At 42.6% G+C, this 17,875-nt stretch overlaps 2 protein-coding genes across 2 annotated transcripts; one reads left to right on the forward strand and one right to left on the reverse strand.

Annotated features, from left to right (window-relative positions):
• The first annotated feature begins 11,438 nt into the window (after positions 1-11,438).
• On the forward strand, positions 11,439-13,459 carry atp5mf (ATP synthase membrane subunit f). The gene is made up of 4 exons (XM_010747220.3): positions 11,439-11,534; positions 12,517-12,624; positions 13,095-13,211; positions 13,295-13,459. Exons 1-4 carry the CDS (start codon positions 11,519-11,521, stop codon positions 13,321-13,323), a joined length of 270 nt encoding a protein of 89 aa, XP_010745522.1. The 5' UTR covers positions 11,439-11,518; the 3' UTR covers positions 13,324-13,459.
• A 45-nt stretch (positions 13,460-13,504) lies between these two features.
• cpsf4 (cleavage and polyadenylation specific factor 4) lies at positions 13,505-17,721 on the reverse strand. Its single transcript, XM_010747218.3, has 8 exons — positions 17,296-17,721; positions 17,140-17,190; positions 15,568-15,720; positions 15,382-15,477; positions 15,201-15,294; positions 15,041-15,113; positions 14,793-14,954; positions 13,505-14,229 (listed from the first exon to the last, which is right to left on the reverse strand). Exons 1-8 carry the CDS (start codon positions 17,396-17,398, stop codon positions 14,161-14,163), a joined length of 801 nt encoding a protein of 266 aa, XP_010745520.1. The 5' UTR covers positions 17,399-17,721; the 3' UTR covers positions 13,505-14,160.
• Between the last annotated feature and the right edge of the window lie 154 nt (positions 17,722-17,875).

The following is a 17,875-nucleotide window of genomic DNA, read 5'->3' on the forward strand; positions in this document are numbered from 1 at the left end:
CTGTGTGAAATTTAGCATTTACAAATCATGTCATGTTTGTGTTTTAGAGATCATGAGAGCGTTCCCTTTGATATTCTGGATGTCGGTCTCTAACATCCTGCACACTGACACAATCCAGTGATGTCTAACATGAGACAGGACTCACAAATGAAAGATAAGCTGTACAGGTCCAACATGAATTTTATTCATCAATGGTCAGTTTTGTTAGTGGAGTATGAGGCATGCTGAAAGGTTTATTGAAGCTTGATTAAGAAGACTGGAGGATTCATCAAAACACTGACATGACGTGATGTGACATGCTGCCTCAATGCTGAAGAAGCTGTCCTCTCTGGCTCGTCTGTCAGCCCTCAGGACAGTGACACTACCCTACATAGACAGTATGAAGAATGGACGTCGTATCCGTGATGTCACAGCTGAAGAGCCGTCAGTGTGGTGGCTTTGGCCGTCGCCATGTTGGCAGTCCTTCACTGCTAATCTAAAAATCTGCAAAGCTGTGGATCATCAGTGAATTTGAGGCACGCTGAATGAAACCTGGTTGCTCATAGAAACCATCTGTATCAATCAAAGCGTCCATACTCTCAATTCTGCATAACTTTAAGCCTTAACATAACTTGAACAGGTGAGTTGTATATAAATTCACCCTCAGTACAGTTGTCATAAACAGGGAAATTAGCTACAGAGACCAAAACTGTTTTTTGTACCAGGCTGTAAACATGTTTATTTCTGCTGTGAACATTTTAACATGGGGACTTATGGAGACTGACTCACTTCTAGAGCCAAGTGGATGTTTGAGGAACTGCAGTTTTTGGCTCTTCCACATTGACTTCACTTCACAGAGGTTTCCGCTTGGCATGTGCTAACATGATACAATAAATTAGTGTATCATATTATTTTAAATTCAGTTTTGATTTAAGAACTTCTACGGATGTTTTAAAGGTGTCCTGTCGAGTTTTCTTTGTAAACAAACAAACATATTTACGCTCACTAAAAAACACGTTGTGTGTATCCTTGAAGTCAAAGTATAAATGTGTTCCTCCCTCATAAAACATTTACCAGTCTGACCTTTGTTGGTGCATTGCAGCATATCTTGGCATGCTACCACCACCTGTTAATGGACGGACAGTGTCAAACCATTGGCTGGACTGTTGTTAGGAGACTAAGGGAGGTCCAGATGTGGAGTGTGACGTATATTATGGCTGTAATCAGTCTATATTAAACCAAATGGTCTGTGGCCTACCCAGAAACTGAAGATCAAGTGTTGTCTGTTGTTTGTATTTAATTGCTTATCTCGTGGTCCAGAAAATCCTTTTTATCAACTGTGTACCACAACACCTCTGTGCACATCAAGCAGCAACCTCCGTGACTGTGAAGCCAATGTGGAAGGACCAAAAAACTGCAGCTCCTCAAACATCCACGTCACATATTTTGAGCTTCAAAACGGCTCTTCACAGACGTGCTGTCCATTCTTTATACTGTCCGTGGTGCACATGCACAAGGTAAACAAAACGGGGACCGACTCAGAGCTTCATATCACCACTGGAGGTCTAAAACTCCTCAGGAAACCTTTAAACGGAGCTCTGCTGTGTAATTGAATAAACTAGTATTTTCCATACGGTTATCCAATTAAATGAAACATGATTTACACAAAAAGATGCAACCTAAAGAAACACTAATCTATGATTTCTAATCCAAGCTGTTCTTTATGAGACACACAAACATATCCTGTGACACAGCATTATTATTATGATTATTATTATGCTGGACCAGAAACACGTCCTTTGAGATGAATTTAATCTGCGTGAAATCCTCTGGATCACGCTGGCGTCGTTGCCTGCCTGTTTATCTCTTTAGCTTCACCTGTCTCGCCTCTCGTTTCACCTGTCTCACTGCGTGATAATTGAATTGCCAAATTTGTTGTCTTTCTATCTGTCCGTCATCCTCCATTTTGGCTGCATGCCTTCCTTCCTCTCTCTCTCTGTCTGTCTGCGGCTTCTCTCTTCCTCTCTGCTCAGCTTGTGGGGAAGCTTGCAGCTCTGGATTTATGCTGCATGTTGAATAGTGAATTTTTTAGCCTACAGCGATCTGTCCAGAAAAAATGAGTTACTGTCGATTTCTTGTTGTTGTTGTTGTTGTGTGTGTCTCATAAATATTTTTTCCTAGCAGCACTCTGTTATGAATGTGTAAAAAGGTCACACCATGTTACGCCTCCTTCACTCAAATGGTATTATTTCCCTGAACAACCAACACCCTGCGGGACTATGAAGTGTCTGAAAGTCTATGTGTGTGCGGCTGCCTGTAATGCATTAATTTAATATGTGATTTATTACATCTATGTCCTCCATACTCTCTAACATCCGCTTACACTTGGGTGTGTTTGCATCCCTCCATCCCCTCCATCCAGCCCCGGTAAAGATGCTGAGCCTCAACAGTGTCTATATTTAGCTGCTGGTTCAATCAATGACGGCAGAGCCACAGCACCATGACTCTGCATACTGATAGTACTACCGCCCATAACCACCTCCGCTCACCTCTGGAGAAAGAGATAAAGAAAGAGAGAGGAACAGAGGGAGTGAGGCATGGGAAATTAAAGAAATGGTGACAAGAAAATGAGAGCAACAGAGAGAAAGAGAGACAGATGGGGCCTTAATCCGATCACACAGTTAGGAGGAAGGCTGGAAAAGAGCGAGAGAAATCGGCTCTGGGAGGAGGAAAAGGAGGATGTGTGAGGTGGGCAGGTAAAGAAGAAGAAATGGGATGAAAGGAATGAGACAGGTGTAGATGCAGAGGCAGAGAAATTAAAGGATGGAGACAGATGGAGAGGGGGGTGAAGAAGAAAGAGGAAGTGGAGAGTTCACACGAGTGAAGGGTGGATGAAGACGTAGAAATAAAGAGAGGTTGAGATTATATCTGCAGTGTCTGACAGAGCTTTCTTTTTACAGATAGAGAGATCGAGGGAAGAAATGAGGAAGATATTCCACTGGAGGGAAACAGAAGGAAGTTCACACAAGAGCAAGTAGAGAAAGATGTAACAGACTGCGGGAGTATGTGCTCGACTGGTGTGTGATGTAGCTGAGTGGATTTGGAGCGAAATGAAAGTAAAGAGGCAAAAAGAGAAAGTGGGAAGAGTACACTGAGGAAGAAAGAGACAGAGAGAGAGTCTATTGACACTATTGAGATGTGACAAAATGAGACAGAGAGAGAGAAAGCCCTGAGGACTGAGGGAGAGGTCAGGGGTGAGTCACTGCTCGCTGGTGTTAGACCAGAATCTGTTGGTGTGCATGTCATCTGTATAGTTAGATTACTGCCTGCTATAAGAATACAGTATGTGTGAAAACAAAAGTTAACGTGAACATGGTTGAAATCCTGAATTAAGTCCCTGATGGGTCTCAGACTTTGTTAGGAACTAGCTTTTATACCCATAATGTGGCCGTGTGTTAATGTGTGTACATGCAGACACAATTATACAGTTGTGTTCTGCACAGATACGGATACACACTCGCACAAGGCGCCCTATCGCTCACATGCAGTTATCTCTGTATCTTTTTCTCTCCCAGGACTGTATGAATAAAAATGCACACACACACGAACACACAAACACACACACACACATACTTTAAGTAGCCGTGAAAACTGGAAAGCGCCTCGAGCACTTGGAAAGCTCTCGCTGTAAATCCACACTATTGTTATGTTTGGCTGTGATCTGTTCTGGGCTGTAATTGCACGACAACACAGGCGAAGCACAACGTCTCTCTGCCTTTTTCTCTGTCTCTGTGAGACACAGACATGCATTCAAACAACATAGATCATGTATACTGCTTTACTTAGACTTTATCCCTCCATTTATCCCCCCCAAATTATATTAATTTTAAACCCCAAATCTTAAACTAATTTTGATCTTAAATATTTCTCAAAGTGAGATATACACACAGATGATTCAGCTGCCAACATGAGAGAAGTGTCGATGTTCTCATCTAACTCTCTCCAAGAATAAATGAAAAGCACCCAAGGAAAGAAGTCCAGGTAAAAAGTTGAATAAGTGGACAGAGGACAGAAATCGTCTTTCGTGGCTGAGATAACTATTCATAGCTGTGCTGCTCTATTTTACTGTTTCCTTTTCCAGTTGTGATATAATCCGTCTGGATGTTTGTCTGTGTGTGTGTGTGCGCGCATGTGTGTGTTTTCTTTCTCAGTCAGTTGAAGCTTTTAGAGCTTTGTCAAACACCACACACACACACACACACACACACACACACACACACAGATGCACACACACACACACACACACACACACACACATCCTTAACAAATCCCTGCTTTGAAACTCAACACCATGTAACCAAAGCTCAGAGACACTCAGAGTTCAATTAGTCATCTCTCTCGCTCCGTGTCTCACTATCATTGTCTCCATCTTACAGCCGTTGTTTATTAAAGGTTGCTATGTAACCATCGCAGTTACAGTTTGTGTGCGTGCATGCGCATTTGTGTCCGTGGTGTGTGTTTCAGAGCCTGTGTGTGTGTGTGTGTGTGCTGTAATTTTATTTTTCTGTTTCAGTTTTTCACAGTAAAGCAATAGCACCAGTCTGTGTCTAATCTGCTCCGGAGGCTCAAGGCCAGGTCGGCTTCACCTTCCCCGGCCACACACAGCACCATGTCCCTTTTTTTGTCCTGCAGTGGTCAATTAACAAACAATTAACACCGAATTTTATTGGAACTAAAAATCAATCAGGACTGAGAATGTTAGCAGCTCTGTGAGGCTGGCATGTTGATCGCAGGGATTGTTGACCATGTTCAACATCTTAGTTTGCAGATATTTGGAAATAAAAGTATTGGACATTCCTGATAGACAGTGAAGTAAACTGCTGCCAACGGTAGCTGCTGTTAGCTCAGTATGTTAGCCGGGCTGCCCGGACTGTGAGCTCAGAGCACCAGGGGAGTGTCGGTGTTTGGACCACAGGGAAGCGTCCATATTTTCTTTCAGGCATCCACATATGTGAGTGTCGGTGTTTTAGTATTTAGTGTATTTAGTGATATGTACCATAAAAATCGGACACTACATCCAGGTCGTTATCTAAAGGTCTGTGCAGTCGTACAACTGCATCATTGCTCTAACAATAAAAATGTATATATGGTTTTGGAAATCAAAGCGGAGAGAAAGCATAATCCTGAGACAAACCCAGCAGCACAAGTTATCGAACAAACTGGTATAATCTCTGGTGTTCATCCTTGTACTGAGCTCTAATAAATATTCAGCAGAAATAAGGTCACCAGTCACAAAACAAAAATGCTGCTTTTCTCTTCGACCACAGTAGAAAAGGGCAGTGGTGACAGGTTTATTTATGCATGTGTGCAGAGTTTAAATTAGAAGGCTACAGAATAATTGATGAGCATTAAAGTGACTCTATTAGCCTCTTTGGGGCTTTGGTTAAATCATGAATCTATATATATATATATAATATATATATATATATACATATATATTGTCTAGTTTTTAATCAGTCTGGAGTGATGGACACAGTAGAAATAAGTGTGAAAAAGAAATAATCATATTAAATCAGTGTAAGTAAAGTCACGTTTAATATCAGGACGTGGATGTAGATGCAGGGTGACAAACAAAAGTAACTTTAATTACTTACTTAAAGTTAAAGGCATGGATGAAAAGACAAAAACAACTGAATGCAGCTGATATTCCACACAAAACAAACTGTTCACAAATCCAAAATAAACCAGGAGCCTAACAGAAGTCCAAAAAACAGACCATACAAGAACAAGGACAGTAAGAAACACACAGAGGGGTTAGCACAAAGACGGAACAAAGGACAGAGGAACTAAAACAGGCCCAGGAAACAGAACGCAGGACAGTACGATCTGACACAAAGGTCACAAAAAGAACACAGGGATAAATATATAAAACACACAACGAGACATAGGTGAACCTGATGAGAAACAGGTAAAACAAAATAGGGTGAAACCAATGACAGTATCATACCAATGACGTCACCCACAGGTTTATCTGGCCACCATCGTGTTGCCTCTTCCACCGGTTCCAGGCGTGGATCATCAGCAGACCTAAAGTGGGCCGAATGACGCCATCTGTAACAGCACCTACCTGTCAATCGAAGCGGCCACGCTGTTAATTCTGCACAACTTTAAGCCTGAATTAGGGGACATGGGGACTTATGGAGACTGACTCACTTCTGGAGCCAGCTTCAAGTGGACGTTTGAGGAACTGCATTTTTTTGGCACAGCAGAATCAAAACTGGCAGGAAAACACAACAAAGGCAGAAGCAAAGACACACAGGACACAAAGAGAGGGGAGAATATAGGACAGTAAACACAAAACCATGACAAATACTTCACCAGCATCTTGACCTACCACCTTTATCTTTTCTAGGTATATTAAATTTTCCACCATATTCCAGCAAAGATTTGTGGTGCCACTGCAGGTCTGTTTTTCATTGTGCTGTTTCATATTCTGCAGAAGTGCAGCCTTGATTTGCCAGTGTGCCATTAGCGGCCATTACATTCAAGTGTGTGAGTGAATTTGAATGGGAACGTTTGATTTAGTGGCCAAAGCCATTATCCGTGAGGAATGAAACTGTCCCTCTGGACCATTTCTACACATGTATCATCTTTCTCACTCTCACTTTCTGCACACACACACACACGCATAGTATCCTCTGGGACCCTCATCAGGTCAGTGAGCTCCTTTTAGCAGCTCCCTCGGTGATCTCCATATCTCTAATGAGATTACTGTAGTAATAGGAGAGTTGATAAAGCCATTACCCACAACCCATCCCTCCTGTCTGCCTGATTCTTGGTCGTCTGTCCACCTGTGAGCTCTCAACCAGGACTGAGACGAGTGCGAGATAACAGCAAAAAAAAAAAAAAGAAGAGAGGTCAAAAGAGAAATCAATGTGTGAGAAAGGAAAAGAAAGCAACACAGGAAGTGTGAGACGGTTACAGATGGGAGGGCGAGGGGAGAAATCACTGACAAGGGTAGAAGGATAGGAGTGTGGATAGAGAAAACACAAGGGGAAAGTCCAAAAAAAAGAGAAATGAAAAAAAGATGTGGCGCATGAAGGATGGATGAACAGCGAGTGGCTGTTTAAAGGTCATGTGTATTAGAGAGCCGTGTGCAGAGACATGGGGCTCAGTCTCCTCCTCTTTTCTCTCCTTTATCTGCCTCCATCAACCTCCTTCTGCTGCTAGTTTCCCCTTTTGTCATTTCTTTGCTTCCCTCGTCCTCTTTCATCCCTGTCTCCTCTCTCTCTCTGTCTGTCTGTCTCTCTGTCTGTCTATCCTCCCCCCTCTCTTGCACAAACCAACTCCCTCTGTAGCTCCCTCCCTCCTTTTCTCTCTCTATCTCCCTCCATCAGCTTCAAAGAGCTGTCTCTGTGGCAGACCCCGAGGGCACCTGCCTCTTGAGGTGGAATAAAATCATCCGTCCCCTAGTGCCTTTTGTTTGTGTGTGTGTGTGTGTGTGTGTAGCCCGTACAGACTCTGAAGTGAAGTGGGGCCCTGGGTATCTCGACAACAAACAAACAAAACCAATAAACAAGCTGGTGAACCTGGACCACGGGGTCACTTCTGCTCTGGGTTGACTCCCTGAATTCGATTATGTTACAGCGTTGTTTCTAACCTTTAGAGCGTGTGCACGTACATGTGTTTGTGTGTCTGTCTACGTCTGCATGGTTGCAGAGTGTGTCAGTTTGTTGTTGTTTGTTCACCTCTCTGTGTGTTTGCAGCTGTGCGTGCAGATGTTGGTTTGACCCACAGACGATGCCACATCGTCACAGTGTGGCAGTCCTGCCTTCACTGCCTCCCAGCTAATCTAAAAAAGGGCAAAGACACCCACCTGTCAGTCAAAGCTGTTAATTATACATAACTTTAAGAATAACTCCCCCCAGGAAAATAGGCAACACTAGTTCTTCAGTTATGGATTTATTTGTCTCTTAATTGCACCTCATCCACTGTCAAACTGTAACAGGATGATACACAAGATAAACATGCATTCATTTAACATAGATGCTGCAGAGACAAAATATACATAGCAAAGCAAATGTAAACAAACCTCGCTGGCTGCACACAACCTAGAGGGAAAGTCACTATAAAAAACATAAACCAAACTTGAATGGGACATATAACCTCCTCTGCTTGCATGCAACAAAACTTGTCCCTGCACAACATGTAATTAGTTCAAATAATTGCAAACTCAGCCACAGAGGTTGGTGCTTGGTTTCGGTTTAAGTGTGTGACCTTTAAGAAAGGACATAGGAGGAGTTGTGTTGCCAGACTGCGCTGTTTTCTGTCCAAATGGCCATCTTCTGTAGGCTGCAATCAAATTAGTGTAAAGATTGGCAGTGATGCTGTTTCTGTGGTCTGCCAAAACTCTAAAGCTGTAAATTAATATTTTTACATATTGACAATGGATGTCAAGACGTCTTGCGTGTCACCTGTAGTGATAAACCTACAGAGAATAACCTCCAGCTGCCCTCGGCTACAGAAGGCTGTGAAGGGTCTCAGTCGTCCAGCTCACCTTTCTTTGAGAAGAGTTAAATCTGGGGCAACTGGAGATCTACAACTAAGCTTATTTTTTAGCTAAACTTAGCAATCAGACAGCTTTTTTTTTTTTTTTGCACTAAAACTCCATTATACACTACCTGCTCAGCACCAAACTGCTGACGGACAAACTTTACAATTTGTTAGGGAACATAGCTGAGCATTTAATTCCCACGGGACCAAAAATAAACCTAAAAAACTGAGAATATTGGGCTTGTAAAGGTCATGTGTGAAGAAGAAGAAGAAGAAGAAGAATGCTACAGTTCATTAGGTCTAGGCTAAAATGTCTTTTCTTTAAATTACATTCAGTTCCAAGTGACTGCTCTGTAATGAAAGCTCTTTACATAGGAGCTTCCATCTGTTCAGATTAATAAAGGCTTTTTCTGTTTCGTGTCACATTATCCAGCAGATCATTTTTCAATAAAGTCACTGTAATTTCAGGTTAACTTAAATATAGCATACTAATAGAGAAAGGGGCATTTTGGAAACGCTTTTTTTTTCTTATTACGCTCATATTCAGCCACAGATCGTACCAGAGAGGCTCTGACTTATTGGGTTCACTCTGGTGTGCCGGTTCAGTTGATACAAAGCTTTGTGTCTCTATATGTGTGTGTAATATTATTATATCCCACTGTCTGGATGGAGAAAAGGCTCTCCTCCAAAAGAAAACAAAAAAATGGGCCACTTTTAAAGACAGATGGACAGCTCTATCTGTCATTTCCACCTGATGACCCCTCTGTCTCTGCATGCCTCTCAGACATATCTTTATGGACCTCCAGCTGAACCTCTCAAAAACTGAACAGCTGCTCTTCCCAGACAAATCTACTATACACAATGACAACATCAAAACTGATTCCCTATCTCTCGCCTGTACCAGGGTAGCAAGAAACCTAGGAGTCATTATTGATGACCAATTAACCTTCTCTGATTAGGTTGCCCAGACGTGCTGCTTCGCACTTCACAACATAAGAAAAATCAGGCGTTACCTGACTCAACATGATACCCCATTCCTGACACAGGCTGTGGTCATCTCACGACTCAAGCCTGCACAGGGAAACCCTTTCAGATGATCCAGAATGAGGTGGCACGCCTTATCTTACCCCGCTGCTCATCGAGCTCCACTGGCTACCTGTAGAAGCCTGCATTGAATTCAAATCCCTAATGCTGACTACAAGGTATTCTCTGATTCTGCACTCACCTACTTGAATGTCCTCATACAGTTATATGTAACCTCTTCCAAGGAAAGATGCCTGGCTCTGCCACCCATACGCTCGGGACAATCCAAACTTTTCTTGTCTGATGTTCTTTGTTCGTTGAACGTCCTACCAGATCAGGGGCGTCCCTCTCTACCTTCAAACACCTCCTGAAGACCCAGCTCTTCAGAGAGGACCTCCTCTCTGAGATTAAGGTGTCAGCTAAATGACTAGAGGTAATGTAATGTAGCTGGGTGGGTTGGACACTGACATCACCAAAGAAAAGAAACATTTGGGTCAGGGAAGAGAGCTGAATCATCATAACAACACCAGAGACTAAACCTGGTAAAGTTTTATCCATGTTCCACACACACAATGTATTTATGTAACGTTCTGTCTCCGCCATGCAACATAAACTACATGCACTCTACCATAACGATACAATTAACCAAATGAGTGTGTGTGTTTGTGTGTGTAATATGGTGAGCAGTGAGAGAGCCGCAGAGCAACAGATAAAGAGGAAAAGAAGCTGGGTGGATGCTCGACATTTATATGAGTCCTCCATCTAATGAAAGTCATCAGAGTGAAGCCGGAAAATCAGTCTAATAAAGGAAAGAGGTTGCTGCTCAGTCTTGGATGAAGGCCAAACCACTACAACACACGCTAATTGACTGTGTGTGTGTGTGTGTGTGTGTGTGTGTCTCTAGATGAGGTAGAGAGGAGTGTATTGATCGCTGGGCGTGTTCAGAGGGGACCTGAACTACCACAGCACCACCTCCACCGCTCACACAAACACCACTCTGAATAAGATCTAAACTATATCTTCAGGTATATTATGTATAACAGAGCTTCTGGCTGTTGTGCTGCTCATTGATCGGCTCGTCTGTTAGGGTGCCAGGAGACAGCAGCGTGGTAAAAACCCTTTAGGTCATACTGTTAGGAGAAAGAAGTTTAACATGGAGTGGTACAAAAACCTGAGGAATCAGAACATGCAACATGATATGTTTAGATACATACAGTATCTTTCAATCCTAGCAGGCCATATATAATTATTATAAAAATGAAGCTTTGGGCCGCATGACATCTGAACACGGGCCGTACTTTGGAGATCCCTGCTGTAGGCGGTGCTTAAATACATTTAGTTTGTGTTATTGTTGTTCAGTGTGCAGTGTTATGACCAGGGACGCCGTATAGGTGGGGAAAAGAAGGCGAATGACAGAGGCCCCAAAAAATAGGTAAACACCAATATAAACTTATTAAACCATCATCATTTAGTATATATACTGTATTTCAAATATAATAATGAATAATGAAAATTAATTATCTCTTTATTTTTACGTGTTTTGGGCAGTAAAAGTTAAATAAAAATTGCCTGTAGCACATTTTTACGGTGGCTTTTTAATCTTGCATCAAATAGTGAACTGCACTGCATACTGCACTGCAGACTTGCATGCATGTACAAATCACCAGCAGTAAATATTGTGCTAGTACTAGTATTGAACTACAAGTTGCAAGCCTTTAATTAGAGTTGTGTAATGCTTTTGATTGGATAGTTAGGTCCTAGAGATGTGGGGACAACAGCTGAGAGGGGGCCCAGTTTGATTTGTTTGTCATGGGGCCCAAAGTTCCAGCATCAGACGCGTGGTTTCATTCATTCTGCCGCCCTCTGCCGCACAGCTTAAAAAACTACACCTTCTCCCATAATGCACCTCATTCTTTTTTATTCCCATAATACCCCGCTCTAAACTCTCTCTGCACCAGTCAAGATGGCGGACAGACCAGGTAAAGCATCGTGTCCTCTGCCGCAAAAGTCACATTTTTGTCTTTATTACGTGTTTTAATGTCGGTGTTTTTCAACGTGTTCGCAGTCTGAGCGTGTTTTTCTGTCACGCTGGCCGTTACCGGGGCCGTTAAAGGTCCCCGTGTGACCGCAGGCCGCGTTCAGTCCTCGGAGTCACGTCAAGGACGAAGCAGCGAGCCGCTGTCTGCACGTTTATCTGTCTGCGTGTTTATCTGTTTGCGTGTTTATCTGTCACATTCAGAGACCGCACACTCTGGATTTGGACTTCACATGAGACTGACTTATAAAAACGAGCTGTCTTTGCATGTGTACGTTATTTAAGTTAGCGGATAGCTCGCTCCAAACTGTGACAGACGAGTTAATTTAAAGACTAAAAACAAATAAACAGTTAGAAAACCGAGCAGGAAAGACAGAGCTTTGATTTTAAATGTGTTTTAAACGGCGAGTCAGGAATATTTCATTCATAATTGTTGTGTTGTAGCTACATTAGCCTGGTATGTCAAAGTGTCAGTGTGAATAAGAGCGACTGACTCATTTATACAAATACTTTGCAGATTTCAGAGCTGCAAGTGTCGATTACTCTACTTATTATTAATGATTATTATATATTATTTTGACCTCCAAGGTGACATCTTTGCTTTGCCTGGTTAAAAGTCAAATATCTCAAAGGTTAAATGTTCAAATTGAGAAGTTGAAGCCAGAACTTGTTTGTCATAATAATCAACCTGTCAATTATAAAAAAATGTTTAGATTTAGTTTCAGTTAGTATCAGTTAAGTGACCAAACATTGATCAGGTTTATTGCCAAGCACAACAAACATTAAGTAAAAAATCAAGTACAAAAAGATAAATACGTGTATTATGTTTTAAAAGAGCTGCACAGTTTGTTGCCCTCTGCCTGAGCTACAGTATGTTTTGCTCACTGTGTAATCGAGCTGTCGTTGCTGTCTCCCCTTGTGACCAGTTCCCGTAGCTGATAAGATGCTGAGGGACGTGAAGCTGGGTGAGCTGGGAACCTGGCTCGGAGGTCGCGACTTCACTCCCAATGGCATCATCGCAGCCATGCGCAGGGGTGAGGAGACCTGCTCTGACAGATGTGTTACCAAGGGAGGAAACCTGATATGAGATACAAGATATATTTGCAGAAATACTTGATTTGTGGAAAGCTCTTCATGGAACGTGTAGCCACTTTAAACCCCCTTTTTTCAAGCTCTATTTGATAGAGACAGCTGAAGAGTGACAGGAATGAGGAGAGAGAGAAACAGGAAATGCAGTAAAGAGCCACAGGTCGAATTCGAACCCTGAGCTTCCGCAGCAAGGACTGAGCCTTTGTACATGGGGCGGCTGCTCTACCTTAAACCTCATTTCTAGTGACATTTCAAAGGCCTCTTACTTTAAAATACTTTGAATGTGGCCTCAGTAGTAAGGAAAGTAGAGCAGGAAAGTGTATTGAATTTCACTCACGTTTGAATTCGTGTCAGGACGAGTCTCACATCATACTGTTGTGATTTATACTGATTTTCCCGCCTCTCTGTCCTCCAGGCCATGAGAGATACTACAACAAGTACATTAACGTGAAGAAGGGAGGCATCGGTGGTATAACTATGCTGCTGGCTGGCTACGTGGTCCTCAGCTACATATGGGAATATGACCACATCAGTAAGAAAAGTCTTATTTCCCGTCTATGTTCTGCCTTCGTCTGTAACTCGCTCCCTCACTCTTTTCTCCGTCTTCTCTTCCAGAACACGATCGCTGGAGGAAGTATCACTAAGGCCCTTCAGCAGCCATCAGACCTCCAGGGGTCGAACTTTGAAGCTCTCTGTTCCCCCTGCTCTTTCTACTCTCAGCTCCATGTTCAATATGTAACTGTTAACGACCAATAAATAATATGAAGATTTATTGTTGGATATCGTGTCTTGGTGTGTTTAGTCTAAAAAAAAAAAGAATAAATCTGTAACAAGAACATTTATTTGTACACACTGCACAGATTGTATCCACAATGAAACGTATCTTGAGATGCCTGTTTGAGATGAGCTCCACCCGTCCTATGGCAACAATTTGAATTTTCTTTCAGATCTAACAGAACCTCAGCACACGCCCGATAATTTACCACTTCCAGGATTTAAAATGTGTCGTTAAGAGTTTAAAATGTGGCGACGTAAGAATACAAACTATTGCAGGGTGGATTTGGGCTCGAACAAACATTATTGCAAAATTACATTCCTACTGGCATTGGTCACTTTTTATTTCGTTTACACAGAACAGAACTGGTCTGGTGTCACTGATGCAGTCACATGACCCGCAGCAGCGCTGCCCCTCTGCTGGGTGTGGTGTGTATTTAAATATTACAGTACAAACATTGTAGAAAACACTGCAGACTAACCCGCGAGTCATTGAACCACAGCCACACAGACTGATCTCTTCTGTGTCTTCTTGTTTTCACGTGTCCACGGTGGGAAAAATAGAAATCGTAGCTTTGTTGATCTTTTCTTACTGCCGCACAACACGGGCAGTTAAAGTCTTTAAGTGAAGCAAAGAGGCTTCCCCTCTGCTGCTCACATCAGGAGGGAACCGAGGTGCACCACTGTGATGACCTCGAGGCTGAAGGCTACTGTCCGCTCAAGAAGGCAAGATGGCCTTTAGTGCATTTGTTGGCGTAGTGACCCTTCTCACCACACTGCAGACAGAAGAATGAAGATGTTAACGGCTTGCAGAAAAAGAAGGGAGGGGAAAAACTGATTTCTCGTAAATATGCCTATTTAAAAATCTTATTTTATTTTGAGATCTAAAAATCGCCTGTGTTGTATCTGTGTCCCCGATGAAGAAGTACAGACTATTTGAAATCTGGCTTTTTGTCTACATTCTTTTCAAAATTGAGAAACAAAGATCGCGGATTGATTGATTGCTCGACTGATCGCTACATGGATCTCTGAAGCTCACCAAGTAACGTGTTATCTAATTTAAGAGTAGGTATATGAGGGTTAGATATATTTTATGTACATAACTGTTAAACCAATTCATAATTTCTATTTAATTTAGACTACAAAGTTTCTATTTCATGATATGTAGTAAATTTTTTTAATTGTCATCTTGATCTTCTCATACAACATTTGGCAAGAAAGTGAATAAAAGTATGAATAATAAGTATGAAATTAAAACTAATGCCAGTCTTCATACTGGTGACTGGTGTCTACGAATGGATTTTGAACACATTAGCAGACGAATGTTCAGTTGGCTCACCTTGTAGCAGGTGACCTGGTCCAGCGGCCGCGGCCCTCTGTTGCCGGTCATGTTATTTTGCTGAGTGGCGGCCATCGGTGTGTGATTCTGCGGCCGCTGGCCTGGACTGGAGTTGGTCAGCTGGATTAGAGAGAGCGACGAGCGGCCGATAGTGGGCACGGGCTGCAACAAGCAGAGAACATTACGTGAATAAATACACATTCATCGCGACCCGTCATTTATAAATACAGATGTGTGTGACCTCGTACCTTTGTCTGGTTCTGGGTTTGCTGTGGTAGAGGCGGCTGCTCAGAAGCTCCCATAGGCAGTTCAAAACGAGGGCTGGAGAAAGACACGTCACTGTTAGATCTACATCACTGCCTCAGTCTGATGTATCATGTAGGAATCAGATAAAAAAATGTCACATACTGCATAAATTTACAGGATTTTCCTTCCGGACAGAAGCCCACCAGGTAGTTGACACAGATCACTCTTCTCGTGTGTCTGTGTCTGCAGTCCGGACCTGAGACAATCCAAAACAGGAAGCGAAGATGTTATATTAAAATCATCACTGCTGTAACGCTCATGTTCGCCGCAGAGCAACACTTACCGTGTTTGCAGAAGCCTCGATCGTACCACGGACAGTCTTTGATCTTGGATTCGGGATCAATGTGCAGGAACGGACATTCCTTGTTGCTACACTCACCTGCGAGCGTCAACACAAAACATTAACGAAACACACTCAGCAGTCATCGAGTTCGGCAGCGTGAGATTATGAAACATCGAGTCAACGAACCAAACTTTGAGTAGAAGTAGCACTCGGGCATCTTGGTCATGTCGTATTCGTGGAGAAACTCGCACTGGTCTCCTTTCTTACACAGTCCTCTGAGCCAGTGCTTACACACCACCGTCTTCTCTCCACTGATGTGGCGGAACGGACACATCCCACCTGAGAACGGAAACAAGATAAAGAGATGTCACTTCTCTCAATTCATTCCCGCTGAGCCGATCGCTAGACCCACAAACAGTGTCACAAGTCAGTATTCTCTGTTTCACCATACTTAGATGTGTGCCACAACCAGGACTCACCACTTCATGCTTGTGCCGCTCGTTACATAAAAAAAGCTTTCACTAACGAACCACACAGAGGATTTTATTGTGGAGCAGCAACAGAAAATGGTCGCTACTTCTATGAAATAACTCAAAAATAAATTAAAAAGTTTATTTGATCCTTTCCAAAGGTTTTTTCTTCATGATGTTCCTGTGATGAGTTTGTGATTACCTGGATAAATAATGACAATGTTCAAAATTCGTAATGCCATGTGCTGTATTTATCAATCAAACTGTTTGAAATAAAAACTTAACCAATGAATAAGAGAATTATGAAAACTGATTGTGATTTTTAAATCACGATATAAGTGCAGGGAACAACTAGCAGAATGAGTTAAACAATATTCATTATTTAGACTGGAAAAAACGTTGTCTAGGACAGTTTAAAACAGAATTTGGGGAAGTTGCAAGAGGAAAAAAAAAGTTCATTTTGAGTGCTGACTGTGACAGTCGGTTCACTCAGCGTCCCAAACCTGTCAAAAATATTACAACTGACATTTTTTCCTGAGATACTTTTATGCAAAGTACTAAAAGTAGTAAAAATACTGGCACAGAATCAAGTGACAGTCTGGGGGATAGGTGTAACATGTCCAGTTGTTGGTAGCCAGATTTGACAATGTGAAGTTGATAAAAAAAAAAATGAAACAATTACTAATAAAAGTTACAGACAAATGTAACAATTTTGTTTTGATTGTCACAATTAACTTTTTTTAATGACAGTGTAACCAAATCTAAACCAATCGGGCGTGACCAAATCTAAAAACCAGTTCTTCCTTTTTTAACCTCATGTTCATTTTAAACACGACTTATTACGAGTAATGCAAAGTCTGTTAACATTTAAGTTTGAAACACATCACTCTTGCTCTTGCCTTAACAAAATCAAATATTTTATGTCACATCTACAGATATATAACAAGCTGTTATGTCCTTAGAGGTTCAAATGCTTCATTATGTCAAACAAAAAAAGCCAAATCTTCCAGCCATACAGAATCTGACAATCCTAGCAGGACAAAAATAATTAAATAATTAATAAAAATGAAGCTTTGGCCGCATGAAATCTGACCGCTGTACTTTGAACATCCCTGTGCCTCTGCTGCTTTAACCACTTTTTAAAAATCAATCTCATCCTTTGTGGAAGTACAAAACTTTCTCCTTCTACAGTTAGTTACACGTGACACGGTGCAGCACACCTGCATGGACAGGTGAAGAAGAGCTGAGCTGCTGCAGGTGAACTGTTGTCATGTTGTTGTTTCTTTACCTTTTATACACGCTGCTCTCATGAAGAACTCGCACACAGCGGACCCGGACTCTGCGGGGACACACACACATGAATCATCACGTTATTGCGGCGGTTAGCCTCCACCTGATCAGCCGTTACCGCGGCTACAGAAGCAGCTTCGAGCCCGACACTTACTGTCCATGCCGGGGAAGGGGAGAGGCTGCGCCCCGAGCTGCTGCTGCACAGCGATCTCCAGGTCGAACTTGATGTGATCCACGTTGGCCAGTAAGTCCTGCATGTCTGCGTCGGTTCGCCGAGCTCCGGTCCGGTCGGACGGGTTAGCCGAGTTAGCTTCAGGAGGAGCAGCTAAAGTGGCTAACGAGGCTAGCTAGGCTAACCGATGAGCTGGAGCGAGCTCCGCGCGCAGGAACCGGGTCAGCCGCCGGTGTCTGAAGCTTCACGGAGCCGTTTGGAGGCGGAGAACCGGGAACCGCGGTCGGTGTGTAACTTTGAGTCACGAGCGGCTCCTTGTTCTGTCGGATGGGTCGGAGGAGGCGCGCGCACTGACCTCTGACCTCGCGGGATAAGACGAGACCAGTCGATCCTCGAGCGCTAACGGCTGGAACACGTTGTTATGGCGACGGTCCTCGAGCGCTAACGGCTGGAACACGTTGTTATGGCGACGGAGCCTCAGATTTAAAATGATTTAGTAACGATATTTATGAAACAAATTGTTTTATTAATAATTAATTTAATAATTTTGTCGTATTTTAAC

Source organism: Larimichthys crocea, chromosome XII, assembly GCF_000972845.2.
Source record: "Larimichthys crocea isolate SSNF chromosome XII, L_crocea_2.0, whole genome shotgun sequence".
Lineage (NCBI taxonomy): Eukaryota > Metazoa > Chordata > Actinopteri > Sciaenidae > Larimichthys > Larimichthys crocea.

Excerpts from the sequence above, each read along its gene's own strand:
- atp5mf (XM_010747220.3), top strand. Across the intron at positions 12,625-13,094 it reads CATCGCAGCCATGCGCAGGG|GCCATGAGAGATACTACAAC; the intron begins GTGAGGAGACCT and ends TCTGTCCTCCAG. Across the intron at positions 13,212-13,294 it reads ATGGGAATATGACCACATCA|AACACGATCGCTGGAGGAAG; the intron begins GTAAGAAAAGTC and ends CTTCTCTTCCAG.
- cpsf4 (XM_010747218.3), bottom strand. The coding sequence starts at position 17,398 with ATGCAGGACTTACTGGCCAACGTGGATCACATCAAGTTCGACCTGGAG. Across the intron at positions 17,191-17,295 it reads CCCCTTCCCCGGCATGGACA|AGTCCGGGTCCGCTGTGTGC; the intron begins GTAAGTGTCGGG and ends GTGTCCCCGCAG. Across the intron at positions 14,230-14,792 it reads ACCAGGTCACCTGCTACAAG|TGTGGTGAGAAGGGTCACTA; the intron begins GTGAGCCAACTG and ends TTCTGTCTGCAG.